Consider the following 26,806-nt stretch of genomic DNA (forward strand, 5'->3'; position numbering starts at 1 on the left):
AAGGGGGTAAGAATTCGTATGCCTCGTTTCCGATCAAACTTGTGTTATATCTAAAGGAGTCTGAACCACTATATTCACTATCTTGAGAATCATAAGTTTGAAGAAATTGGTGTTCAAGTACCTTTTTTTCTAAATTAAGGTTAAAGAAAACATAAATCAGACTGGTCAAGGAAGCTTTCACATTAGGATCGTCATTGATGAGAATAGTGCAGCCAGTATTCGATTCACATTCAGTAAAATAAAAGTAGGTTTTAACGATAGAATCGTGTAGGTACGTTCTTTCTTCAAACAACCCACACATTCCCAATCTTGGCTTCAATGCTAGTTTATCAATTGATGACACAATATCAGCGTTGGTCATCTTGGAGAGCCTCTCTATAATCTGAGGCTTGATATCAGACGCAACCGTAATTGAGGCATCATCTAACATTTTCAGTGCAAGTCCGCTAATAGAAGCACCAATCAGAACGATATCTGGATTCATGGCTATTATTCTATCCACTAACTTTCTTGTATACTCTTCTTCCTGTGCAATCATAGGTTCCAAAGATGTAAATCCTTCGCTCGCATAAGCAACTGGAAACATAATAAGACATATTTTTGGAAAGCTTATCTTTCTAGACATACTTTTCAACGGTAAAATCTTGGAAAAAACGACACCATTTAGTAATTGACTGTCTTCCACTTTAGCACCATAAATCCTTTTTACTTTGAAATTTCGGTGCAGGTCGTAACCATTCGATATATCAAGGTTGATACCTTCAATACTTTGCAATATCTCAAGCAATTTCTTTTCCCAAAGTTCTGTGTTCGAAACTGAGTTCACTGTGAGTATTTGCTGCAGTAGTTTCTTGCCGTGAGCCTCACATATAAGATTGAAATTTTTGTTAACTATAGAAAATAGTCTGCTTCCGGAAGATTTGGAGTCAGGATCATCACCATGTCCAAAATTGAAAATGGAGTCAGTGTTAGGCACTAAAGACAAATCCGGCTCACCTGGGTTCTCGGTGTTTCTAAACCTGGCTCTTTGGTTCATACGGGATTTCTTGGGACGCATTCTGTTTTTGACTCTGTTTAACGACGTATAGTTCTTAGTATCAATAATCCTTGAATCAGGAAGGGATACCAAGTCATTATCCATGCTCCCCTCAACTCGCTGCACCCGACGCTCCGACGGAGTAGTCTCCATTTTAATAGGGGTTCTTAAATTTTTCTCTGAATTGAGATCATACTTGTAAGATCCTTGTATTCCTTGATCAGAGTTTAAGGCGGTGTATAAGGACATAGAACGTTCATTTTCATTTTCTGAGTCAGAGTTTCCAAATACGTGAGACCGATGGAAAGTACCCAGAAGATCTGAAATGTTTGATTGATCATCTTCGAGTACTGATTGATTTTTTTCGGTACTTTCTGGATTGTTCTGGGAGTTGAAATTGAAGTTAAAATTGAAACTAAAACTTGATTTGGGTTTATTTCTATCATCGACACTAAACGAGGCACTGTGTTCATTTGTATTCCTCCTTGACCTGGAGTCAAGTCTTCGACTGGTTGGGATCTCAACAGCCTCCCCTGTCCTGGTCGCTGGAATGGCCATCATTGGAGGAGGCTGTGGAGGTTCACCTTCCAAGGAGACACGTGGTGACTGATCTATATCATATTTATGTGTTGAGTTGGTTCTTGTCCTTGTTCTAATAGGCCTCAAAGACTCTTCAGGAATGCTGTCGTCATCAGTTGACATATCATCTTCTAGTCTGTCAGCTACGTTCACACAGAGTTGGCATACTCTAATCCTCGCATTGATGTGAAACTTTTCGCCAGATATGAATAAGGTACAACCGCTACAGAAAATCTTACCACAGATTCTGCAGTGATGTTTTCTTCTGAATGTTGTGAAACGTTTCTCACAAAGACAACATTTCTTGGCTGAACTGTTCTCCAACCAATATTCTTTGGTAATACCACTCCCCAGAACATTTTCTGACATGTTTATGTTGAAAAGAAACTTTCTTGAAAAGGATAACGCTATTTCACTGTATGTCGAATCTGTCTCACTTGGAGCATAATGATGATCTTGGCTTTTAAGGGATTGAGCAACACTAGGAATTCTTCGAAGGCTTCTCTTGGAAAATTGCTTAGCTAGTAAAGGATTGTGGTGCGAGTGATTCACCTTGATTGAGGAGTCGATTACTGGTTCAGCCACGTTTCCCTTCGGTTTGACTAGTGAAGGAATTAGAGGGGAATTGGTCAAGCTTTTCTTTGATGTTAACGTGGCATCGTACGAACTTTTCTCCTTCTCGTTGTATTCTGTATCTTCGTCTGCGTGTGAGATTGGCACCACTTTGGAAAACTCTGCGTCCTCCTCCTCTAACTCGGGGTTCATCAAAACTGGAGGTGGTCGCACGGGAGCTACATCAGTGGGAATATTATCGATAGGATTCTCATCATTCAGCACTGAGTTTTTTGATATGGATCTAGATTTTATTCTAATGGTGCTGATATCAGAATTGCTCTGTTTTTTTGTGGGCTCTTGAGCTTCAATGTCAGCCTCTAGGTCTTGGGGAAATGATAAGAGGCCACTGTTTTCCGTAGGGATCAATTGAGGGTCATTACGGACTTTAGAATCTGGAAGTGATTCCTGATGTCCACCCGCCTCCTTGGCCTCATGGGAGTTGGCCGAAATGCCACCACCTTCTATGGGAATTGGCATAGATGGATAAATACACAGGTGAAATGAATCAAATCATGTTTAGAAGACGTATATAGTATTTACGTAGATATTCGCGAAACCTTATCATCTCTCAACTTGCCCAGGGATTATCCTCTTCCCAAGTCTTATGGACAGCAGAGGTAGGGACTTGTAAATCGGAGAATACTTCATTGACTTGAACATTGTTACCCTCAGTGTCATACTCACCCTCATTTTTTGTTTCATTGTCCATATCTCGCTCTTGCTCTGCAATGTTGAAAAGATCGTCTTCAATTTCGAGAGGGAGCGTGGGTTGGAATCTACTAAAGATGCCATCATTGAAATTTCCATGATCATCACAACTGTACAGTCTGGTAAGTTCTAGAAGATTTGGGAGCACCACTCCGGAGATGTAATTCTCATTCAACAGAAGTTTCTCTTCATTACCCTTGAAATGAACGTTTTTGTCTCGGGGATAGTTGGTAGAATCTAAAATCGATTTTAGAAAGATGTTCAATTTCTTGTCAATTCTTTGCTCTTCGATCTCATATTTGTAGCTCTTTGATATTTTCAGTAATTGAACTGGGGTTAGAGTCTTGAAACTGTCTAATGTTTTCCTAAGCATATCTTCATCTCCTAATGAGCTGGCTACTTGAATAAACTGCAGGAGTTCTATTAAGGGTAAAAGCATGTGTTTGCCGATGCTGAATAAATTACTGTAGTAGAAGCTGGAGTCATTTGAGTTGTTGGGTTCACTCTTAAACCTTGTGACGTTTCGAAGGGATATTTGATTGTCAACAATCGATTCAGGAAATCCCTCGTCTTGAAAAGTCATACTCTGTAGCTTGTGAGGCTTAAGATTATTCGTTCTTAGCCAGTCTTCCACTGTGGAGATGTTCAATCTGATCTGCATCGCTACAAGTCTGGTGTGATATTTCTTTGTAGACAAAACTTTGTTGAACATTGTTGAGCCTAACCAATAAAGCACTTGTGACAATGTTTGCTGTTTCATCAATTCATTGACATTATGCAAATCTAGCACGTACATTAAAGCACCTAAAGTCTGTATCACCTTTATCGGTGATGGCTTCATCTGCTCTTTGGCCGAAGGTGGATATAACATTTCTATGATCTCTTCATAGGTTGATTTGTGTATATTTTTTCTGTTTTTGAACAGTTTCCAATCACTTTTGAATACAACATTGTCCAGATCCGGGACACTATGATAATTAAGCATGCACTCGTCAACCAGCAGATTTAATTTATAGTTAATGCTGAAAGCCAATTGACTTTGCACTGCTTGTATGCAATCAACTAGTTCCTGTAACAACTTTGGGTATTTAACAAAAAATTGGCATGCACCGTCCTTCAATAGATAGTAGTAAACAAAATTCAGCACCGAAAGCCAGTAACTTATCTGTAAAATATCCAAATTGTTTGCGTCCTCGAGCGTGGTGATACCACCAGTGGAGTTGCTGAAAGTTCTAACTCTGGTTAGAAAGAGGCGAAGGAAATTCAGTACTAGGCCTGGACTTTCTAATTTCGAACTGGCATATCGAAGACATTGATATACTATGGCTGCAGGGTACACGGTATTGTGAGAATACTTCTCAGGTAATGAGAAGATATAGTCAATCAACTGTGGTATATTCTCATCAAAAAATTGAACGTACTGTCCCGGAAGTATGACGCTAAAGTCAAATAGTTGATCTTTACCACTCACCAACACGTCCAGATTTTCGTCAGCGGGATTGAAGTTAGAGGATTTGTAAAGTGTATTTTCACGACTGAAGGATGTATCTTCCAAATCATTTGACAAGCTGTGCAAAGAATTATTATCTGATGGAACTAAATCGGATGCATGAGTATTGGACAGCAAGCCGTGTGTCTGATAGTAATTGAACATTTCACTTCCGGGGGTCGCCAAATCCACTGCACAACTTGTGCCCTTGCTTGACTTCTTCAGAGGATCGGCGCCTGCAGAGAGCAGATCTGTCACTAAGGGCTGATGACTCAAATAAGTAGCCCACATAACTGGGGTCCAACCCAGGAGTAAATCCTCTTGGTTTACGTCAGCTCCAGAAGAAATTAACAAATTCATGCAGTCTTGGTGATTGAAACAAATTGCAAAAACAAGCGGAGACAAACCAGATTTGTCCAAATCGTTAAGCCGATGTCTATTTTCCTTGACAAAAGACGCTAATTTCGCCAAGTCGCCATTAGAGGCTAACAGACATAACGTCGATATGGGATCACCCTTTCCGCCTATTAGCTCTAATGACTTCTTGGCAGCTAGTATCTTAGAGTAATTGATGTCAGTTGACGATACCAAGGAAGAGGCCTGTTTTAGTGCCTTCCATGGGTCCAATTCCATAATCCAATGGTAATTGCAAAGCTAACAGCAGATACAAAACGAGGTAGAGTGTGAGAGGGTCCGAAATATGAGGAATGGCTAATGTATAGATGGAAGAATCGACTGCTCGAATATGACAAGCGAGAGCTGGTGAAACTTATGCTGACTGATGTACTAAGTAACGATGTGTTTACCAATTGCGCTAATGTCCACCATGAAGGATTAGGTAACTACTTAAAGCATGCGAAATTATCATTATGGATTGTAACGTTAGAAGGAGGGACAAATTAGCTTCTTTCGTTTAATACGCTGGTAATGGCCCCATTTACCCTCACGTCATCATGCAAGCCTCTGAGGGTGTTTGTGTTACCAGATATAGACGGCAACGGTACCTTTGTCATCGTCTTTTTCCATGAAACTAGCAACATTGCAATCGGCTATCAATGACTTTTAATATTAGATACCATTACACCAAACATAATGCTCAACTATGGAGCGCTACAATGTTCTGCGTATCAGCTGCACTGGCTTTGATGATCCTTTTTCTGATTCAACAGTATAACACCAGTTTCATGAGCTCTTTAGTTTTCAAAAAGAACGACTTGGAACCAAGCGATGCCAGTTTCTTTGAGAGATCTCCGTTCAATCAGATTGACTACGGGAATCGAACCCATGGACTAGCGCCGCTGTTCAAATTAGAATCTTCCATGAAACCAGTTTTCCTGGAAGAAGGTGACTTGGAAGTATCTTGCAATCATGATGATTCTGTCACATTGGCCTGTTCTTACAAGGGTCGGGTGAAGACTCCTCGTTATTACATCGAAGAGATCACCTTTGAAAACTTTCACCAAGATAGAATGCCCTTCAGGTTTCATTGGGATAGAAATGCGACTATCAATGATCCGGGAAATAAGCTTACATTCAATAAGCTAGCGCAGTACTTTTTTCTGTTTGAGACATTGCACTCTGAAGAGGACACTTACTCCAACATTGATGATTTCGTCTACTATGATGCATTCAATGAGTTATACCATAAAGTTGAAGCATATTATTCCGGAGCTGTTTACTGGAGAATAGTGACTACCAACTTTATTAGTGTAAGCTTGGTGGTCTTATTTTTCTTTCATGTTATGTTGACGGTTTCCAAGAGACTTGCGAGCCAACGTGTTCAGTCCGAGGATGAGAGTACTAATATTCATCTAGATAAAGAGGCTACTAGGGACATGGATGTTCCAATGCCTCCATCCCAAACCTCTGGACAAACTACTACTTCTACGGACATTGAATCAGACCGTGATGAGACTCAGTTGGCAGTGAAAAAGTTTTATCACCAACTGCAAATATTTAGCAAAGCTCAGGGGATTTTAATGATATTTCATCTCTTTGCATTTGTCTTCTTAATGCTTATAATTTCAGTTGCAGATTCTTTGATTATCTCGTCTTTTTCAGAAGGATTGGTCAGTGCCGCCGACAGGAGCAGCGTAGAATCTCAGAATAAGCCTCTTTCTCAGTATTTGATTGGAATAATAATCATTTACTCGGCCTACTATATACTATTATACCGGGCATCCCTTTATTGAAGTATTATGTTTGCTACAACTGTTTTTGGTTATGGTTTTAATAGAGGATTCTTAAGTAGTTTAATTAGAGCGTTCGAGGTGTCAGAAAATATACTAAACTTGGAATGCGCTAGTAGATTCGTCTAACAGGATGAATATTGGCATCATTGGAGGTGGGATTTCCGGTTTGAAATGTGCCCAAGTCCTCAATGACCACGGGCTCAAGATTGAAATCTTGGAAGCAAGAAATAGGCTTGGAGGGAGAATCAAAACGCATAGAGATGGAATTCATGGTGTCCCATACGATCTTGGAGCCTCTTGATTCCATGACACCTTGACAAACGAGCTATTCGACCAGGTCGTCGCCGACAAGAAGAACGGTAAAGATTATGAGCTTGTTTATGATGATGGCAAACCATTGTACGTTTTGGAAGATGAAGGAGTGCTGGACTACGATTATGAAAAATTAGAACAGGTCAAAGCTGAAGCCTGCAAGTATATTGAGTTGAGATACTTTGAAAATTTGAACCTAACTGATGTACCTTTGAAGGACACTGTTCAGTCGTATTTGACCAGGCAAGAAGGTCTCTTAACAGAAAAACAGCAACTTTACGTAGGACAAATGCTTAGAGATTTGGAACTATGGCATGGAGTGTCTTGGGATGAGATGAGTAGTAAGTATGCACTAGTTGACAATGTTGGAAGAAATTGTTATAATAAAAGTGGCTACGACCAAATTGTTGACTCTCTACGTTCTTCCATCCCTGAGTCTAGTGTTCGATTGGAATGTGTTGTGAATCGGATAGAACGTGGTGGAAGGAAAGTGAAAGTTCATTCCAATGAAGGTGTCAAGGAGTATGATTTCGTCATTGTTACAGTTCCGCAAAGTATCCTTCAATTAGGTCCCAATGAAGAAGGTAGCATATTGTGGGAGCCTAGCCTGCCTGAATTGCTGACACAATCGTTGAAAAAGATTCATTTCGGGTTTCTAGGAAAGTTTATCTTTGAGTTCGATCAACTTTATTGGGATAGAAGTATTCCTGACAGGATTGTTTCAATTGCAACTCCTGGTAAAGAGACGAACATAAACGCAATTCCTGAAACCTGGGAATTTCCAGTTTTATTCTTGAACCTACATCGAATGTTTGGGAAGCCTGCACTGTTGGCATTTACCCAAGGAAGATTGACAAAGCATTTAGAGTCCTCTCCGGAACTTTCTTGGGGCTACTTCAAACCTATCTGGAAAAAGGTCTGCCAAAAAAATATCCCTGATCCAGTCAACATTGTGAGTTCTAACTGGAGTGTGGATCCCTTCTCAAGGGGATCATATTCAGCCTGTCTTGCTGGAGATGACCCCATGGATCCAATAATTCAACTAAGCAAAGGTCTTGATAATGTGAGGTTTGCCGGAGAGCACACTATTTTTGATGGAGCTGGAGCAGTTCATGGGGCCTGGTTGAGCGGTCAAAGAGAAGCCAATTATGTTCTAAGAAAGTTGGATCTGATACCAAAATCAGATCAAGATGATGACTGGTAATATTAATATGTAACTTTTCAAAAATACAGAGTATGTACAGTAGTAATTAGAGGGCTTTTAGCTTTTAGGGATTTACAAGGGCAGAGATTTACAGGTGCAGGGGCTACTGGCACATATGCAATTTGAATCGAAAGACTTTTTAAGATCTTGGAGAAACTTGTCTATCGTTGACTCATGCTCTGATGACAGTCGGAACATTTCGTCTTCAAAGTCCGCAATTCTTAATCCATTATGGTAACCGTTAATGTTTCCATGCTTTGCACAATTAAAGCAATGACAGTTATCATCCGGGCAACAGCACTCGTTCAAATCTTCAATGGTGATGTTATTGCTTATAGTTTGTTGTTTCTCTGGTTGATAGTTGTGATCCTTTTCTGAAAATAGCGTACCAATAGATTCTAATTTTACTGGACCAAACGGTTGAACATGATTCTTTGTTGAGTTCAAGTTATGAACTTCACATGAAGGACAGTTACAAGATTCAGGGTCGCAAGCACAACTTCCAGGGACACTACATCCATCCGCCAGATACCCTTCATAAACCTTCTCTGTTTTTATTCCCGGGGAAGATTTCCTGTTAATCCGAGCCCTCTTTTCCGGTTCTAACAATTGTAATTGATCATCTGTGTTCTGTATCACCTTCTTGTCAGAGGCTGTGAGGATAATCACAGCGTTCTTCCCACTTCCTGAACAACAGTTCCTCGCTTTGTTCTCTGAGGAGGAAGAGTCCGTTCCGTTTGTATTCGCACAGCAACTCGGTGGATCCGGCGAGTCCTCAACTTTGGTTTGGTGTTCTCCGTTGCAACAGGACTCTTTGACCTCTGTTGTGGTAAGCGTTTTCTCGTTCAATATGGCTATTCTGTGGTTACAACTGGGGGATGGCCTTCCTCTTGACCGCACCTTCATGAGAGGTCTCTCGGCGTGTTTACAAGTGGAAGATCGGTGTCCTCTAATACAACGTATACACGCATATTTTTCGCCGTCTACTATGATCATAACACTGTATCCCTGTATCCCTCCTTAAAGACAAGAACCCTTCAAAGATAAACGTTGAACAATCTGCCCCAATTTTTCTTTTTGCTTATCTAATTTGCTCAATTTATTTTTCATGCAGGTAAGTCGTTTACGAGTTGAGCGTGGGTGGAAAGCGAGGTGCATAGGAGCCAGACAAAATCAAGCGATTAAGCGTCATACCAATTGGAACGCTAAGACCAAAGATGCCTCCCAAATCAACCGCTCAACGACGGTTATTCAAGGAATACCAGCAGCTATCCCGTGATGCCCCTGAGGGGATAATTGCGGGCCCTCTGGATGAAGATGATTTGTTTTATTGGGAATGTCTGATAGAGGGACCAAAGGATACTCCATACGAGAATGGGGTATTCTCTGCTCAATTGACATTTCCTAAGGATTACCCATTGTCACCGCCCAAACTCAAGTTCAATCCACCATTGATTCACCCAAATATTTATGCGGATGGAACGGTTTGCATTTCAATCTTACATCCTCCAGGAAATGATCCATTGCTATACGAACGACCTGAAGAACGCTGGTCTCCGGTGCAAAGCGTCGAGAAGATTCTACTTAGTGTAGCTAGCATGCTGGCTGAACCAAATGTTGAAAGCGGTGCCAACATAGATGTGTGCAAGATATGGAGAGATGACAGACCAAAATTTGATGCTATGGTCAGAGAACAAGTCAGAAAGTCGCTGGGGCTGTGAGAACTAAAGAGTCCGATGTATATAATGAAAATAGATGAAAGAACGTTAAGGCATTAACTGAGTTCCCCCTACCCTATTGCCTCATCCTGAGTGAAGTTGATACTATCCTCGCGAGCAGACTCTCCACACCCGCCTCCGTCTCCGTCTGAACCCGACATGCTGGGCTCCCAACCAGCGATTTTTCCCCAACTCTCCAGATTTGAAAAATCGAAAGTCATCACCCACTCTTCTCTTTTTTTGGTTTCTCCTATTCGACCAAATGACTGAAAATACAGAAGAAAAGACTTCAAAAAGAGGTTCGTATCATATGGTTATAAAGATATCAATTATTCCGAGTTTTTCTTATTAACAATTATTGTTTAGAGGTAATTAAACTTCTCATTCATTTGCCGGGGAAGAAGGAAAAGATTGAACTCCAGTCCTTAGTATCTGGTTCAATTGAAGATGTAGCTAGCACCATCACATCTCTTTCCACGACAAACTGCTTTACTTGCTTCAAACTGGCCACACTTGAAGGCTTCGAGCTCGACTCGCAGATCACATTAGAAGAGCTTTTAGAGGGGGAAGATATTGAAGTTTTAGAACTTGTCCTAAAAGAGATGGCGTACACCGAAAGGGACGCCAGAGAACATATCAAACATGTCAGAAATGTTGTTGATCTGGAGCCTGTTGGATCTTCCAACTTTGGTGTGAATGCTGGAAGCTCTCGTTTCGCCCTTCTGAACTTGGATCCAGTTTCCATCAAAAGTCCCAATGAAGATACCGAAGAAGCAAAGGAAACCGAAAACACTACTGCAGAAACTGAGAAAAAAGAATCCGCAAAGAAACCTGAGCTTTCAGACGAGGAGAAGAGGCCAATTTCTGAATTTGTAAAATCATTCTTTGATTTTGAGACTGATACTAAAAAGGTGTCCTTGACTGCGCACGCCAATAGTCTCAAATTGTCTTTGAAACCAGCTGTCGAGGCTATCGTACTGTCCTCTTGGAACCCGCCCACTCCGAGACAAAAATTGAACGGTGATTTACTGTATCTTTATGTTCAAACTATAGAAGGAGAAGTGTACCATATCACTTCTCATGTGTCTGGTTTTTTTGTGAACAAATCCACTTTTGCCAAATTTGATGGCTCTTCAAAGACATTGCCTAATAGTCAGGGAAAGCCAAGAGTCAACAAGTCGCATTCATTGCTTTCCTTGTTAAACAATCTTTCTCCCGCTTTGAATAGGCAGTTGGTCGCAAATAGAGAACTATTGGCCAAATTCGACTCAGCGGTTTATCAACCGGCAACTAATGCTACTCTTGCTAATCCATGGATAGTAGATTTGCCACTAGATGCCCCTCATCCTGATTTGGCAAAGACTCAATCTCTGTATGTTGACGGTGGTATTGACGGTGCTGATCTCATTAGAGACTGGAACGATGACTATCAAAATATCCGTGAGATGCCCAAGTCAACTTTTCAAGAACGCAACCTCAGGGAACGGTTGCTAAACAAAACTTCGGCCGATTTCACTGAAGCTGCAATCAAGACTGCCATTTCAATCGTCAACAAAGAATTTCTGCCTTTGAACCCTGAAAACAAGCCTGAAGAGCACATATTCCTTCGAAACGGTATCTTTTATTCTTTGGCCGTTGATGGTGTGGGACAATTTGCCAAAACTGGTGGTGATGAAGCTGCCAGGGCAGCAACTAATAGAGACTTGGCTTCCATTCGTTATCTCAACCGGTTAGATGTGAGTAACGTTTGTCATCTTTGCACTGCCATTGTGGATTATTGTGGGCAGAGAGTTCTTTGTCAAACTCCGGTTCCAGGAATTTTCACTGGGGTCGCATCCGATACCGACGGTGACTCTGAATCTGAATCTCCATCAGATGTTCTTTATGGTGGGTCAGAAGCTAATACCCGGTTGTCAAGTAATGAAAAGTTTGTACCAAAACTCAAACCAATTGCACAAGCTTTTCATTTGAAAGAACATAAAGTCTGGACAAAGGATGGATCCCAGTCTACCAGCCTAGTCACTTCCATCGAAACCAAAGGAATGAAGGGTAACGATGGTCGTTCTTACATTATGGACTTGTACCGAACTAGTCCTTTGGACATTGAGTTCATTGAGGCTCACTATAATCCAGATGCAGATTCATCTTATCCTCATAGAGAAGTCACCTTAAGGCACGAAGCCATTGAGGAATGGTGGAGAAGGCAAGTCAGCGTTTTGGTAAACAATGAAACTCAAAAACTAGAGGAAAAAAGTTCTGAAGATTCTGCATCTGAAAAAGGTGGAGAGAAAAAGCCTGTTATCGCTATTGATCCTGATGCCTGCACGTTGAATCCAGATGCTTTTTCCTTAAACAAAGCTGTAGCTCCTTCACCAGAAGATTTAAAGGAATTGGAAGAGGATGAATCCAGAGTTCGTGAAGTGTCTAAGTTTGTTACCGAAATTTTGATTCCAGAGTTTTTGGACAATATCGCAGATTCGAATATAATCACTCCTATTGACGGAGCCCATCTGTCAACTCTTTTGCATACGCAAGGAATTAACATTCGTTACTTGGGTGTGATCGCTTCCATGATTGTCGATCGTTTGAATAAGTATGAAAATGAGCTCATCGAATCCAGAAAGAAAATAGAAGGAATAAACGAAGCACTAGAGAAGAAGAAGGCTGAGGCCAGAAAGCAGCTCAAAGAACAAAAGAAAAAATCCGAAGACTCGCCAAAGGAGGAATCGAATGAAGATTCTAAAGAAGAAACAACTGATAGAGCTGACTTCTACCCTGTTAAATCTTCTCTCAAGTCTCTTCTTACTGTGGTTACCCAAGAAATTATTGCTAGATCTACGAAGCACCTCTTGAGAAAACAAATCGCTTCTTTGCCGCTTCCTTTTGCCCCTTATGTCATCACTCATATTTTCAACTGTTTATTGGGTTCAAAATTCAATCCAGAACCTAAGATATTCGTTGACGAGAATTTGTCCATTTATGATGCAGATCTTTCTTTCACCCAATGGACTTCAAAGGATGTTGTTGAATTAATTAGTAAAGAGGCCTATGTAAGATTCAGATACATTATTCCTGATACTTGGTTTACAGAAATTAACGAGATCGTCCTTCTTCGTGAAATTAGTACCAAGTTTGGTCTCCAAATTAAGGGACGCAACTACCAGTTTACTGCCGCTCGATCTACTGAAGCTGAGGTAACTCCAGAATCTAAACAAGCGAAGAAGGGCAGGAAGACTAAAGAACTTGCTTCCGAAGTCTCCACAAATATCACCACTACTGGAGTATTTTCGGTTGATGACATTGTGGCCATCGTACCTATCGTTAAAGAATCCACGTTCCGTTCGACTCTGGTGGAAGAGGTCTGGGAGAGTGGTAGAACATTTATTGCAAAGAAGGAGAACGAACAGGGAGTTGCTCTTCTGAATCAGGCAACTACTCTGTATGAGCAAGTGTACGGTCCAGTTCATAAAGAGGTTGCTGACGCCTACAGTTTATTGGCCCAAAACTATGCGGAACTTTCCTCGTTCGGAGAAGCTGCAACTCTCAGTAGAAGATCTGTGAATTTGACCGAGAGGACTGCAGGCTTTGACTCATATTCTACTGTTCTTGCCCTAATCAGTAGCGGCTACTTCGAAAATCAGAATGGGGACTATTTGAACTCTCTGAAGATCTACAAGAATGCTCTACAGTTGTGGAAAACTATATCTGTGATGGAACACCCTACTGTTATCAGCACGCTGGAAAGCGTCGCTTCAAACTTGCAGAACCTAGGGCTCCATGCTGAATGTTTGGCCGTCTTAGAGTACGTTCTGAAGTTGAGTGCCAAAGTCAACGATGAAGACTCCACCATTACCGCTCTCCAATTATTCAAACGTGGTCAAACTAAGACTCTGTTGGAAGACTTTAAGGGAGCTCTTGCCGATGTGTCAACTTCTTACAAAATTTTCAGAAAGAATGCTGGTATCGATGATTCTACTACAGCATGGATTTACAAATTGATGTCACAATTGACTAAATATTCTGTGATCACTGCTCAAGAGCAGCAAAAAATGAAGCCGAATGGTGAACGTGTTAATAAGAAGTCTTCCAAGTCAGCTGAAAAGAAAAAGGCAACTACTAGTACGGACGAAACTACCCCAGATCCAGTGATCGCTAATCAGTCAATCGAAGAGATTATGAATTTCATCGAAGGAACTGCACCATCTATCAAAAAATGAGGTAATATATCCCTTGTATATAGTGATATGGATATACTTGTATATACAGAAGGTTATAGGTCTTCTTCGATGATATCACCGAATTCCCAACATCCCAAATGGTTCCTTTTAGCATCTGCCTCCAGTTTCTGTAACGTCTCCAACTCTGTTGAAAGGAGTTTCTCCTTTGGTGTGAGCTGCTTTTTAACAATTGCAAGTCCATTTCGTACAAGCTCATTGTTGATAGGGTAAACAATGTCTTGCTTAATCTTCTCTCCATCGTAGAAAGTTACATCGGATTCAATATCGGAAGTTGGGTTGGGGAAATTCACACAAGCAACTAAGTTCTTACCAGCTGTCAGATCAGCAAAGTAATCAAGTGCTTTCGAAAGATAATCCTTGGGCTGGCTAGGCGGTAACTTCAGTAACGATAACTGCGCAGAATGAGCTTGGGGTGGTAAACTGTTAGCATCAAACTGAGAAGGTAATGCAAGCAAAAAGGAAGAGGATGTTAATACGTCGGTGTTTCCATAGTCAATGTGTTTTACTTCATAAGTATGGTTCGTTTTGTCAACTGAGGTAACAATTGCACGGTAATACTTGTTGTTCTCCGAAAACTTAGCAGCAACATAGTCACCTACCTTGGGTGGCCTTGACAATGACGGTTTGTTGGTCCTAAAATAAGCGTGGAATTGTTCCATAAATGCAGGAAGTTTTGCTTGATTAGAGTCTAAGATCTGATAAGAAACGGCTCCATTATCAGAAATATCAGTGATAATCACATCTAGATATTTCTTATCGATTGTCAGGTTTTCTACTGGAGCGATGACTTCTTCAAGTTGAGCTTCAGCTTCGTAGTTCTCCCAAACACCGACCTTCTGCTCTTGAGCTAGTTTTTCAGCCTCCAAGAATTGGCGTTCAAACTTGGTTTGTGCTAATGAACCCCCGTGCACTTCAGTAAATCCATGTTCCAACAAATCTAGCTGTAACGGAACTGACTCGTTTGATAGGTACAAATTACCAATGAATGCACCCGTTCTATCCATTCCATAGACGTCAAAGTGAACATCTCTTTGAGCAGCTCTTTGAGAAACATAACTCGAGGCTTCTTTGTACAAAGGTGAATCTCTTGGAACAGAGCTATTGGAGAGGCCTCCTAGAACCAAGGTCAACTTGAGACCCTCCCTTGGGAGAAGTATTTTAAACCTGTTAAACCCTGATACGTGTTCTACGACACCAGAAATACGCGACCTATTTTGCAAAGAATTGAAGAACGTTTTGGCTTTGGTTTGTTTTTCACTAGCGTCAACTATCCTCTCAGCATCAGGGGTTTTACCATGCAATCCCAGTTTCTTGGAGATAGCTTCAGCCTCCTTTTCAACCAAAAGATCCCAGTCGGAAGATCTGTCGTCATCACCTCTCTTGTGTTTGATCACCTTTGCATAGCCTGCAGCAACTATTAAAGTAGACAGATTTTTTCCATTACTCAACGTAATAGAGACCAAAGGTCTTTCTTCAAGTTGCTCGCTTTTTGGTCTGATAGCTTCTACTTTGACTTTTGAATGATCGCCAATAGCCAGCTTACGTACAAACTCACGTGCAACTGGTACAAATGTTGGGGAATCCATTTGACGGGGACCACGCAAAGAAGCTAACTGAACTGTTAACTCTGAGTTATCTTGCAGGGTCAGTTGAAGGGTATCAGCGGAGATAATACGAGAAATAGTCGCATTAAAGACTGAACCAATTTTCAAAGAGTTTGAAGTAGATCTAGGAGCGGTGACGACAGAGTCGGAGGATTGTTTCCAAATACCTTGGCCACTAGTTTTGGCTTTTCTCTCCAGTTCTCGGAAGTGTGACATACCTTGAGATCCAACCAAAGTGGATTGCCAATCCGAGACTTCGGCCAAGCCTGATTCCAAAAGTCTATCAGAAATGTTACCAGCAGGATGAATAATTTTGCACACTGGAATTCCAGAGGATGAGTTGCCTAAGGGAGTTACTTTCAATGACTTGCCCAATAATCTTGTTTCCACAAATATTTTGCTTTCTTCTCCAAATGGTTCAGCAGGTTGGTCCGAAGAGGCAGTTCTAGGAGCACGAACACCTGCAATTAGTATAGGCAAAATAATGTGCTCCTTATCGTTCGAAATGATGCGAGCAATGAGCCTGTCTCCTGAGATTACTCTTTCGATAATACTGTCATATGTTTCGCCAATTGAATCATTAGGTACACTTGAAAGCACAGAGATGGACGGTACGTCATCCGCGTGTAGTCCCACCTTTTCTGCCGCGGATTTCTCTTCGATTTCTCGTAGATGATCGTATTCTTCATCGTCAAACTTATCGTTTAGTTTAGCACCTCCCTTTTCCAACACATACTCCACCAAGCTCGGAAAAATTGGAGCAGAAATATCACCAAATTCCTTTCCAGTGCTAGTAGTATAGGTTATCCAAAACTTGATCACTTTTCCAATCAATAATGTCCTTAACAGTTCTTTCGATTCGAAAGCGTATGGTTCACCATTACGTGGAGCATGAATATGAGCCAATGATAAGACTCTTTCGGAACCGCTGGCGTTATTGGGAGGAGTCAGCACGAGGGTGTCTCCAGAAAGAATATTCTTGACCTTGGCACTGAAAACTTTAGGCATTGGTGACAAATGAAAGAAGGATGAAGGAAACTAGGGCGTAAATCACCCACCGAATCTAACACCTCATCACGCCAATAGCCCTGATCTCGCGAAATCCGACATCTTGGAACTGTGATGACTGGTGTTCTGATGTGATTTTACCAAGTAGAAGTGAAAATTTCCTAATTGGGAAATAGTACTTAAACACGAAATAGGTAGATTGGAATCTCAAGAGACAAGCTAATTATTCACTGAACAAACTTTAGCATTTTGTTGATATGAACAAGGAGTTGATCACTAACTCCATCAGGGATCTGATACCGATCCAACCTGAGCCATTCCCCGGTCCATTGATAGCAAAAGTTGACGATTTTATCACTGGATCAAGACTTAAAGCCGGTCTCCTAAAGCAAAATCAAGAGTTTGCCAGAACCCATATATGTGCATTGTTGGCTATTGAAAGTCTGGGTGAGAAGTTTTCCCTTCCAGAGCCACTGGTAGAAAAGATTCCTCTGCCAAAGACAGGTTTGAAAAAGGTCTTGAATCACTTTAGACGGGAACTGAAAGTAACTCGTGTTCCCATTAGTGATCAGAATCCCTTCCAAAAAGGTAGGCAAAATCCCACAATGGCTCCAGAAAAAAGAACCAAATCAAAGGAGGCCGAAGTTTTAGAGGATATTGGACTTCCATCGCCCATGAGTACCCCCGGCAAAAGTAACACATTAACAGAGAAAAAAAAAAGGCGATCTCCAATTAAAGGGAAATCTTCGACGCCAAGCACGCCTAGTTCGTCTCCTCGTAAACAGATGACTGTCACAATTCCCCAATTCACAGCATTTTGTGCAAAGTTCTACATTCCTAGTGAAACAATCCGTCCAATGTTGGGAACTTTCTTCAAATTTAGTGAAAAAATCAAAAACCCTTGGTGCCTACTCTGCGGTTTGGTAGCATTTGCATACATAAAACTCAACAATAGAGAAATCAAAGCAAAATTGGGAGCAAAAACCAATCTCTACAACAAACTTCATGCCTTGCAAAATGGAGGGATGCTTAAAAAAGATATCCACTATTGGTGCAATTTGATTGAAAAGCTAATTATTCAGGAACGATGGGTTCAAGATTTGATATATTCCGTAAATGAAGGCCCATTTGGGGAAGAAAGATATGGGTTTGGTGATATGTTAACTCATAACGTGCGATATGCTACGTCCAACAGTTTGAAGGACAACCATGAACAATGGCTGAAAGACGTGAATTGTTTTTTAGTAGAGCAGATTTAATAGATTAGAGTTTTTTTACATGAAATAAACGTAATCAGCTTTCCATTTCTGTTCCCCGTTCTGACAGTATGTTCCTACTAGTTCTTGAATGGAATAATCATTTAGCTAGGATACTTCTGTTATCAAAGTAGTCCTCGAATTTTTCTTCTCTGGCAGCTCAAGGTTCTCAACAGAAGCTTCAAACTCTGCTATCTAGTGAATTACTCCCGCTAAGCATGGTTCGTCTGAAAAACAGATACATTCTGTTTGACATATTGTATCCTCAAGAGATAGACGACTTTTCAAGAAGCAAAGCATTGGTGGCCATGCACAAGTCAACGTCTTCTCAGGTGAATCCACAGACAATTCTCATAGCACTAAGAAACTCTCTGAAACAAAATTTTGGAGATCACATAGCAGGCATAGCAGGTTCAACTGCCCAGACCAAATATTTCAGCAACAAAACATCCACAGGAATAATACGTTGTCCAAGAGACTCTTTTAGATATACATGTGCCGCTCTTTCTTTAATAACTCACTTGGAAGGCCAAAGGATATTGATCAGAATAGTCCGAATAAGCGGAACGATAAGGACCTGTGAACGGTATGCTGTGAAGAAAAATAAGGAAACTTTAACCTTATTGCATAAAGATCACAATAATGTGTTGGATTTAGTATTTGGAGGAAACCAAAAAATTCCTTCTTTTGATACGGATAATGACGACGATGAATAGAATACTTGTAATTAGAAATTAGTAATTAAATAGGTCATAAGTGGTGGTTTCATTTATTGTTTGGTACGCTTGTAGGCCTCCTCAGAGTGTTTATCCTGAACTTCGTCTTCTGAGGCTGGTCGCTTACCAGATTCCTTTTCAAACCTAATCGGCCCGCCAGTTGATGGCTGTAAACCATCACTGCCACTAAACCCAAGTTTTGCCTTTCCCAAAACTTCAAACTTGGCATTTTTGTTTATTTTCCTTAGTTCCTCGTCAGAGTTAACATCATCCTGTAATGTCTCTAGTTGTTTGGGCCGATATATAGAGGAGATGACTTCCTGGGCAGCAAATAACGGTTCATTGTAGATCTGATCCTCACTTGACTTGGCATTCGTTCCTGAAGCTTTTAAAAACAATCTCGAGTCAAATCGTGATTCCATGGACTGTGTTCCTTTGCTACTCTGACCTAGCACGACCTCGTTAGAAATGTCTCTATCCTTCGTGAAGGCTGCAATCTGAGATTCATCTTGGTTTCGGGTCAACTTTAGTTCTCTCTCTGCTCTACGACGTCTTTCTGCCCGGATGGCTTCTCTCTCTGACAATCCTGCCAACTTGGAATCGTCAGTGCTTTCCCTGCCCCTTTGGGATTTTGCTAATCGTGCTTCCCTGGCCTTGACAGCCATCAATCTTAATTTTTCTTCCTGCTCTAGTCTCTCCTTCTCTTTTATCTTCTTTTGGACTTCATTCCTCAGTTTGATATTTTCTCTTGCTGACTTGTCTGCTTTTTCTAGCGCCTCTGCAAGATTGGAAAATCCCACTTGGTTTACATTCGTTCTATCTGGATCATCTGCCATAGCAGCCATCCTTTTGTCCACAGCAATTGTGAACCCCTTGGGATTTTTCCAGTTGGATACCGCAGGAGGAATATGCCACTTCTTCTGCTCTTCGTTGCTAGCTTTCTTGGATGACGTATGTAATACCGGTGGTGGTGGTGGAGGAGGACCGGGGGGCACTTTTCTGTGTCTGACACTGGACGGGAGCATAGGATCCTTTTGTCTTTCAACAATCTTTATGGTTCTTTGCTGTGCATTACCATCTAATGATGCAGGTGTATACTTTACAAACTGTGGGCCGTTACTTGGCTTACCAATGCTGCTTGGGTTAGCGGCATGCAGCTTATCGTTGATGATTCTTTCCAAAGCCCGTTTCGTTCTTTCAGTACAGCTTGCTATCTCTTCTTCGGAAGGTCTGCTAAGATCAATATTTTTTGTTGTGTGTCTTAACGGTATCAAGTCCCCATATGATGCCTGTTGGTAATTTACTGTGCTGAGTTCTTTGGCTTCTAGGGGGATCAATATTTGATTCTTATTTTGACTCCTATGAGGAATACTTCTCTTGGGTGCGTTCTTAGGCTCCGGCAAGAAGCTGCTGATCGATTGCATTTCCAACTGCTGAAGACTAAAGAGAATGAACTCTTAGGTCTATACTATTATAATTATACAAGATACTAGATAGAAAAATATTCGCGGGATCATTTTTCAAATGAAAGGTTCATAGTGCTTCACGGCGAGAGGTTTAGAAGAATCCAACCTTGCCTGCTCCTCTTCGGAGTAAACTATGCGATTCTTGGAAAGTGGTATTTGGCACATCTTTTCAATTGATGTCTTGAGTTTTTCGTCTTCTTTTGATAACTCATTGAAAAAGGAAAATAATTCTCCACGCGAGTAATACTTTGGCTCACCATCTTTGAAGACGAATTCCCCCGTTTCCTTATTCTCATCGATAGACTTACTTATAACATCTGTATCAACTAACACAAATGAAATACTACTACCAGGGCAATCATACTTGGCATTGAGTAGCAGTTTCTCCAAAATGGCTCTGAGACCTCTTGCACCTGTACCATTCTTGATCGAGATCTCGGCTATCCTTCTGATTGCCTTGGAAGTGATAGCAAGTTTGACATTGACAGTGTCAAAGAAATGCACATATTGCTTTAGTATCGAGTTCCTGGGCTCAGTCAGGACAGCCACAAGATCATCAACTGTTAAAGGAGAAAGTGAAGATACAATCGGAAGCCTGCCGATCAGTTCTGGAATCAACCCATAATTCTGTAGATCCGTAGAAGACACAAGTTCCAGAGCTGAAACTTTTGATCCATCTGGAAGTGTAACATATTCTAATGTAGATTTGTCGGAAACTGAGTCTGTTTCAGAAATATCTTTCGACTCATCAGTATCGAATCCAATAGAGTTCTGCTTCAGCCTATAAGCAACAATCTTATCTAGGTTCACAAACGCTCCCAGGGTTAAAAATAAGATATTTGTAGTGTCAACGATATAATTTTCCTTGTCCTGATTTGTAGCTTTGCCATTCAATCCGAACTGATTATGATCAGGAGCATTGCTCCTCTTGCATTGAACCGTAACTGTAGTACCTTCAACCAGTTTTAAAAGGCCTTGTTGAACACCCTCTCCTGCAATATCTTTGGTTCCTGTATAGACAGAGGGCTTGGCCAACTTGTCTATTTCATCCAGCACAATAATTCCCTTTTCACACCTTTCAATATCGTAGTCTGAATCAATTAGCAACTTTTCAATACAGCTCTCAATATCCTCGCCAACATAACCAGCCTGGGTCAAGGAGGTACAATCTTGAATTATAAATGGAACCTGCAGACATTTAGCGAGAGTCTTAGCAATCAGGGTCTTGCCTGATCCAGACGGTCCCAGCAAAAGAACATTTGATTTCTCCAAATCCGGAACATAATCTGGGTCATTTTCGTCCTCAAATTCTTTAGTAACATTTGGAAACCCATTCTCAACATTTTCTTCAGAGGAATCGACCTTCTGATTCCGTTTCTGAGCCTGGTTATTTATTCGAACATAATGAGTGTAAACTGCGACCGACATTATCTTCTTGCACTTCTCTTGTCCCACGATGAACCTATCCAGGTATTGTTTCAATTGCTTTGGGGTGGGTAATTTTGCCACTGGTGGTTGGATCGTTGAATTCGTTTCGTCGTTGGTTTCCTTAAAATTAAGTTGAGGAGATTCGTGTGAACTGTCCGATGTATTACGTTCCTCTTCGACTGTAGCACCCTTGTCTTTCACAAAGGATGTCTCTGCAATATCAGCTGATCTAAAGCCGTTTTTAATAAAGAAGTCCGGGTTTGACTCATTGTCCTTAACTTCATTACTAGTTGGTACAGGCAATTTTGGTTTCTGTTCGTTCCGATTCCTTGAATTTCCGCCACCTATGTCTGAATACCACCTACCATTATGCATTGGTAGTCGCCCGTAGGGAAACAGTGCTCTTTTCAGCAAGGATATCCTTATCATCCTTTCGCCACGTAATGTACTGCGTATGACCTCAGGGTAGTTGAGAGGTTGAGCTGAACCCCTGGACCCAAGATTAGCGAAATTCAGGCCAGATCAACGCTTCTACTACCCTCCACTGATCACTTTCATCTCCAAGCTACGCTATCAACATCGTTTGAGAATATGATTAATCATGTCTTAATATTGTTGACATACTTATGTCTGTCCGTGTTTGCATCTGAAAAGTTTGTTGATATCAGTTTGAAGGCCAATTGGTTCAAAACTCCTTTCCCACTGTTACTACTGGAGACAGTTGCAAGTGAGAATGAATCAGGCTTTTACACAATACTTGACGCCATGTTTGACGTCTCATTTGAATCTTTAGAGCTAGAAGATGAAGATTTGCAATTTGAAGCTGTTCCTTTTGTTAAATCTGATGAAGAATTGTACGAAAAATGGTCTCATAGGGCTGGGGCATCGATTGAAAAGTCGATAACTGATATATATCTTGCAAACAAGTACTATGCTCCAAGGGTTCAATCACATTACCAGCACTACAATGAAGTTCGGTCCTCAATTTTAGGTGACAAGTGTGGAACTAATCCTAAGGCGTGGCTCTATTTCAATAGTGAAGTATACTGCAACTCCGATGATGTCTTCGCATTGAAAACTGGCGGCAAGACGGGCCCACCACAAATCCTGCCATTCGATAGAGTCATTGGTGTCAGAAATGATGAAGTTCCTGTTGCAATTATTTATGGGGATTATAGAAGCCCTCTTTTTTCACAGTTTATCTCTAACTTGGCGGGATTCGTCAAAGATGGTAGACTGAGATTAGCTTGGAGGTATATTTCTGACGAATCCGTTTTGCAAAAAGAAACTCTAGCTGGGTATGGTGTTGATCTAACTTTAAAGAGAACTGACTATATTGTTATTGACGACAGAGATATAGTTCTTGACAAATCATTAGAAACAAAGCCCATTGCGGCTGAATCCGATAACTTTTGGGATGTTTACTCCAAAGAGATTGAGCCTGTATCTGAGAAATACATTAGGGCATTGGGTTACAAACTTTCACTTTATATCAAGAGCCTTGAAGTGTCCGAGAACGAAAAGTTGGCAATTCTCACTAAGTTGATCCAAGACTTCCCAAAGTTTGCATCTTTCATTGATCGTCAGGTAACGGATACTGAAGTGGAGGAGATCATTGAGGATAGTTTGGAAAACTCAATTAATGATTTACCTCAGGGTGTGTATATTAACGGGGCTGTAGTTGACCAATCCAAGTTAAATTATATGGAGATCTTGAATATTTTGAAGAGAGAATATGCATTCATCGATGACATAACCAAGTTCGGAGTTACAGGAACCCATGCACAGGATATCATGAGGCGTTTTGCTGCTCACATTTCCGATAGGTCAGTTAACAACACTATGTTCAAGAGATTTGATATTAGAGGCCATGGAGAAGCTGTTTTTTACTTGAATGATATCGAAACTGATCCTCAATATTCTGGACTTTCAAGCTCTAGAAAATATTATACGACATCAGTTGCTCCAGGTGAGATTCCCCCTGTGAGAGAGAACATTCACGAATCAGTGTTCGTCATAGATCTAGCAGATCATAATCAGGTTTACACGTTGCTACAATTTTCATCTGTAATGCTTTCTAACAGGATACCACAAAGAGTGGGCTTTGTTCCACTTATTTCTGATAAGTTAAGTGAAGAGATTACTTTGCAGTTTTTATCCATCTTTCAAGCTAAGGGCATAAACCAGGGAATAAAATACTTGCATGATATTGCCATGAATGTCTTAGGACAGACTCCAAGGGATATAATTTCCGTTGAATCGATCACTAAGGTCCCTGTTTCTGATAAGAAAAATCTGCTTTCCAAAATCAACGAGTTCATCAGTTCCTTTTCAATTGACCACCCACTACTTATTACGAATGGTAAGTTTTTTGATTTCGTGCAGAACTGGCAGTATCATTCCGCTAGAGAGATATTTCTGGACATACTTGACCTGAGCAATGCGATCTCCAGCGGTGCACTTTCTGAAGATATGAGAGCCCAAGACTACATTTACCTTGGATCTCACACTTCTAGGAATGTCCTTATCATAAATGCAATTTGTGAAGAAACCAACCTTCCATCCCTTGTTTCTTATGATGATTTAGAAGTCTTCGAATCAATTTCACAGAACCAAAATCGGATTGCCACAGTTGTCATAGATGGCCAACCAGATTCGATCCCAATTACGTCCTGGTTACTAGGAAACTGCAAGGATAAAAGGTTTTTGCAGCAGCTCCGTCATTTGATAACTGCTGCATCTGAGTTGGACCCTATCAAGATCAAAGTCTACGAAACTTCTTCAAACTCTGATTTTTCATCGAGCCTACAGACAGCCATAAACAAGTCTTTGGTGGATGTGATAGCGTTCATTGATAACGAACTTGAAAAAATCAATGTGCATTCCCCAGACACCGTATTGAACGACGAAACCATAGATTTTGTCCACAATGTTTTCAAAATCAAGCTCTCCAAACCAAATGATATGTACTTAATTCTTAATGGAAGGGCTATTAAGATTAGAGATAAGGACATATTACTGAAAGACACTGATCTCAAACTGCTAGTTGAATACGAAATAGATTTCAAGTTGAGAATCGCTCATGAACTGTTTTGCGAGTACAACATCTCTGAACCCAAGAGTTTGGATACTTTTGAATTGTTTGAGTATTTCACTATGGGCATCTCCAATACATACTTCTTTGGTGACAATTATCACCCAGATCAACGGGTATTCCCAAGATATAATACTGGCCTTCTCAATGATGCAGTCTCCATTGAAGTTTCAAACTCTGGGCCATCTATCATGGATGTGACCGTGATCATAGATCCTCTTCAAGAAGAGTCTCAAAAGCTAATATCGTTGCTCTCGTTGTTTGAAAAATTGGAAAGCCTTAAGCTTAACATTATCCTGAAACCACAAGAAGCTAGGGAGTTAAACATTAAACGATTTTATCGTGGAGTATTTCCTAATTCAGTGAAATTTTCCTCCGCAGGAGATGCTATTGATAATGAAGATAAAGGCCTTTTCACACTGGTACCAGAAAAAACCTTGTTTACATTAGACTTGGACGTTCCTAACCCGTGGATTGTTGTGATTAAGGAAGCTGCCACCGATTTGGATAATGTACTATTGGAAAATTCAGGTGATGTGACAGGTGTCTATGAGCTGAAATCGCTTCTAGTTGAAGGGTATGCACTTGAGAAGAACACAAAATATCCACCTGTAGCTTTACCCATAGAGCTTGTGGGACATTCCGACACAAGTATTATGGCCAATTATGGATATTTCCAATTGCAAGCGAACCCAGGATTGTGGAAATTTGTTGTCAAGCCCCATACTAGGGGCTCAGATATCTATCGATTGGCGAACGTTACAAGTAAGTCTAACGGTGATACACTTCAGTACACCATTATTGACGAGACTGCTATAATCTTTGTCTTGGATATGAATGGAAATGTTATTCTGCCTGTGTTTGACAGGAAACCTGGCCAAGAGAATGCATCTCTAATTGGCAATACAGCAACTACTGAAAAAGATACAGGCCTCAGCAAATTTTTGTCTTCATGGCGAAAACAAGAACAACCGAAGAATGCTGATATCAACATTTTCACAGTTGCTAGTGGGCATCTATATGAGCGATTCTTGTCAATAATGACAAACTCTGTAATGAAGCACACCAAGCATACCGTCAAGTTTTGGCTAATTGAGAACTACATGTCACCCACGTTCAAGAAGAATTTACCCTTCCTTGCCCGAGAGTTTGGGTTTGACTATGAACTGGTCAACTATAAGTGGCCAGCATGGCTGAGGGGTCAAAGGGAGAAACAACGAACTATCTGGGGATATAAGATTTTGTTCTTGGATGTTTTGTTCCCTCAAAGCCTCGATAAAGTGATATTTGTTGACGCGGACCAAATAGTTAGAACAGATCTAAAGGAGCTTGTGGATTTGGACCTTGAAGGTGCGCCTTATGGATATACTCCAATGTGCAACGACAGGGAAGAGATGGAAGGGTTTAGATTTTGGAAACAGGGATATTGGCAGAAGCTCTTGGGTGATACTCTAAAGTATCACATCAGTGCCCTGTACGTGATTGACTTGAAAACTTTTAGGCAGATTGCTGCCGGTGATAGGTTGAGACAACACTACCAGCAACTTTCTCAAGATCCAAATTCTTTGTCAAACCTAGATCAAGATCTACCAAATAATCTTCAGCACCAAATCAAAATTTTTTCACTCCCTCAAGAGTGGCTGTGGTGTGAAACTTGGTGTAGCGATGAGAGTTTAAAGAAGGCAAAGACGATAGACCTTTGCAACAACCCTTTAACCAAGGAACCAAAATTAGACAGAGCACGAAGACAAATTCCAGAATGGACCCAGTATGATGATCAAGTGCAGCAAATTATAAACGAAGCATCTGCAAGCGCTAGGGAATCCATCACTGAACATGATGAGCTTTAGGATCGGAAATAGAGAGATAAACAGTTGTAATGAATAATAGTAAGTACATTTAATCAAATGTTATTTATTAAGTTTTGAGATACTCCTGACGCACGCTAATCACAAGTAGTTAACAGTAATGCATATAGTAAGTGTTAGTTAATGAGTGTTTTGGCACAAATGTTGTGCTTTCAGACATGTAATATCTATACATATAGAAATAGACAACGTTTTATATATCAATCTTCCAAACTTTTCGTTCTGGGTGATATAGCTCGTAATTTGTTTAATTGTGCTGATGTAAAGCGCCGTGA

The 26,806-nt window shown here is 40.7% G+C and overlaps 10 protein-coding genes across 10 annotated transcripts; 6 read left to right on the plus strand and 4 right to left on the minus strand.

The window, feature by feature from the left end:
• Positions 1–5,482: 5,482 nt before the first annotated feature.
• PAS_chr3_0922 (Polyamine oxidase, converts spermine to spermidine) lies at positions 5,483–8,135 on the plus strand (the record flags this gene model as incomplete). Its single annotated transcript, XM_002493114.1, has 2 exons — positions 5,483–6,136; positions 6,945–8,135. 2 exons carry the CDS (start codon positions 5,483–5,485, stop codon positions 8,133–8,135), a joined length of 1,845 nt encoding a protein of 614 aa, XP_002493159.1.
• Positions 8,136–8,207: 72 nt separating this feature from the next.
• Positions 8,208–9,131, minus strand: PAS_chr3_0923 (Copper-sensing transcription factor; the record flags this gene model as incomplete). The annotated part of the gene is made up of 1 exon (XM_002493115.1): positions 8,208–9,131. One exon carries the CDS (start codon positions 9,129–9,131, stop codon positions 8,208–8,210), a length of 924 nt encoding a protein of 307 aa, XP_002493160.1.
• Positions 9,132–9,352: 221 nt separating this feature from the next.
• Positions 9,353–9,856, plus strand: PAS_chr3_0924 (Ubiquitin conjugating enzyme, involved in the ER-associated protein degradation pathway; the record flags this gene model as incomplete). Its single annotated transcript, XM_002493116.1, has 1 exon — positions 9,353–9,856. One exon carries the CDS (start codon positions 9,353–9,355, stop codon positions 9,854–9,856), a length of 504 nt encoding a protein of 167 aa, XP_002493161.1.
• Positions 9,857–10,115: 259 nt separating this feature from the next.
• PAS_chr3_0925 (uncharacterized protein) lies at positions 10,116–14,070 on the plus strand (the record flags this gene model as incomplete). The annotated part of the gene is made up of 2 exons (XM_002493117.1): positions 10,116–10,152; positions 10,220–14,070. The coding sequence occupies 2 exons, from the start codon at positions 10,116–10,118 to the stop codon at positions 14,068–14,070; spliced, it is 3,888 nt and encodes a 1,295-aa protein (XP_002493162.1).
• A 53-nt stretch (positions 14,071–14,123) lies between these two features.
• Positions 14,124–16,703, minus strand: PAS_chr3_0926 (Hypothetical protein; the record flags this gene model as incomplete). The annotated part of the gene is made up of 1 exon (XM_002493118.1): positions 14,124–16,703. The coding sequence occupies one exon, from the start codon at positions 16,701–16,703 to the stop codon at positions 14,124–14,126; it is 2,580 nt and encodes an 859-aa protein (XP_002493163.1).
• Positions 16,704–16,960: 257 nt separating this feature from the next.
• Positions 16,961–17,962, plus strand: PAS_chr3_1239 (uncharacterized protein; the record flags this gene model as incomplete). Its single annotated transcript, XM_002493119.1, has 1 exon — positions 16,961–17,962. One exon carries the CDS (start codon positions 16,961–16,963, stop codon positions 17,960–17,962), a length of 1,002 nt encoding a protein of 333 aa, XP_002493164.1.
• Positions 17,963–18,177: 215 nt separating this feature from the next.
• PAS_chr3_0927 (Subunit of both RNase MRP, which cleaves pre-rRNA, and nuclear RNase P, which cleaves tRNA precursor) lies at positions 18,178–18,675 on the plus strand (the record flags this gene model as incomplete). The annotated part of the gene is made up of 1 exon (XM_002493120.1): positions 18,178–18,675. One exon carries the CDS (start codon positions 18,178–18,180, stop codon positions 18,673–18,675), a length of 498 nt encoding a protein of 165 aa, XP_002493165.1.
• A 53-nt stretch (positions 18,676–18,728) lies between these two features.
• Positions 18,729–20,099, minus strand: PAS_chr3_1240 (uncharacterized protein; the record flags this gene model as incomplete). The annotated part of the gene is made up of 1 exon (XM_002493121.1): positions 18,729–20,099. The coding sequence occupies one exon, from the start codon at positions 20,097–20,099 to the stop codon at positions 18,729–18,731; it is 1,371 nt and encodes a 456-aa protein (XP_002493166.1).
• Positions 20,100–20,195: 96 nt separating this feature from the next.
• On the minus strand, positions 20,196–21,998 carry PAS_chr3_0928 (Mitochondrial ATP-binding protein, possibly a mitochondrial chaperone with non-proteolytic function; the record flags this gene model as incomplete). The annotated part of the gene is made up of 1 exon (XM_002493122.1): positions 20,196–21,998. One exon carries the CDS (start codon positions 21,996–21,998, stop codon positions 20,196–20,198), a length of 1,803 nt encoding a protein of 600 aa, XP_002493167.1.
• Positions 21,999–22,160: 162 nt separating this feature from the next.
• Positions 22,161–26,513, plus strand: PAS_chr3_0929 (Protein required for beta-1,6 glucan biosynthesis; the record flags this gene model as incomplete). Its single annotated transcript, XM_002493123.1, has 1 exon — positions 22,161–26,513. The coding sequence occupies one exon, from the start codon at positions 22,161–22,163 to the stop codon at positions 26,511–26,513; it is 4,353 nt and encodes a 1,450-aa protein (XP_002493168.1).
• Between the last annotated feature and the right edge of the window lie 293 nt (positions 26,514–26,806).

This window comes from Komagataella phaffii, chromosome 3 (assembly GCF_000027005.1).
Source record: "Komagataella phaffii GS115 chromosome 3, complete sequence".
In the NCBI taxonomy this organism is placed as follows: domain Eukaryota; kingdom Fungi; phylum Ascomycota; class Pichiomycetes; order Pichiales; family Pichiaceae; genus Komagataella; species Komagataella phaffii.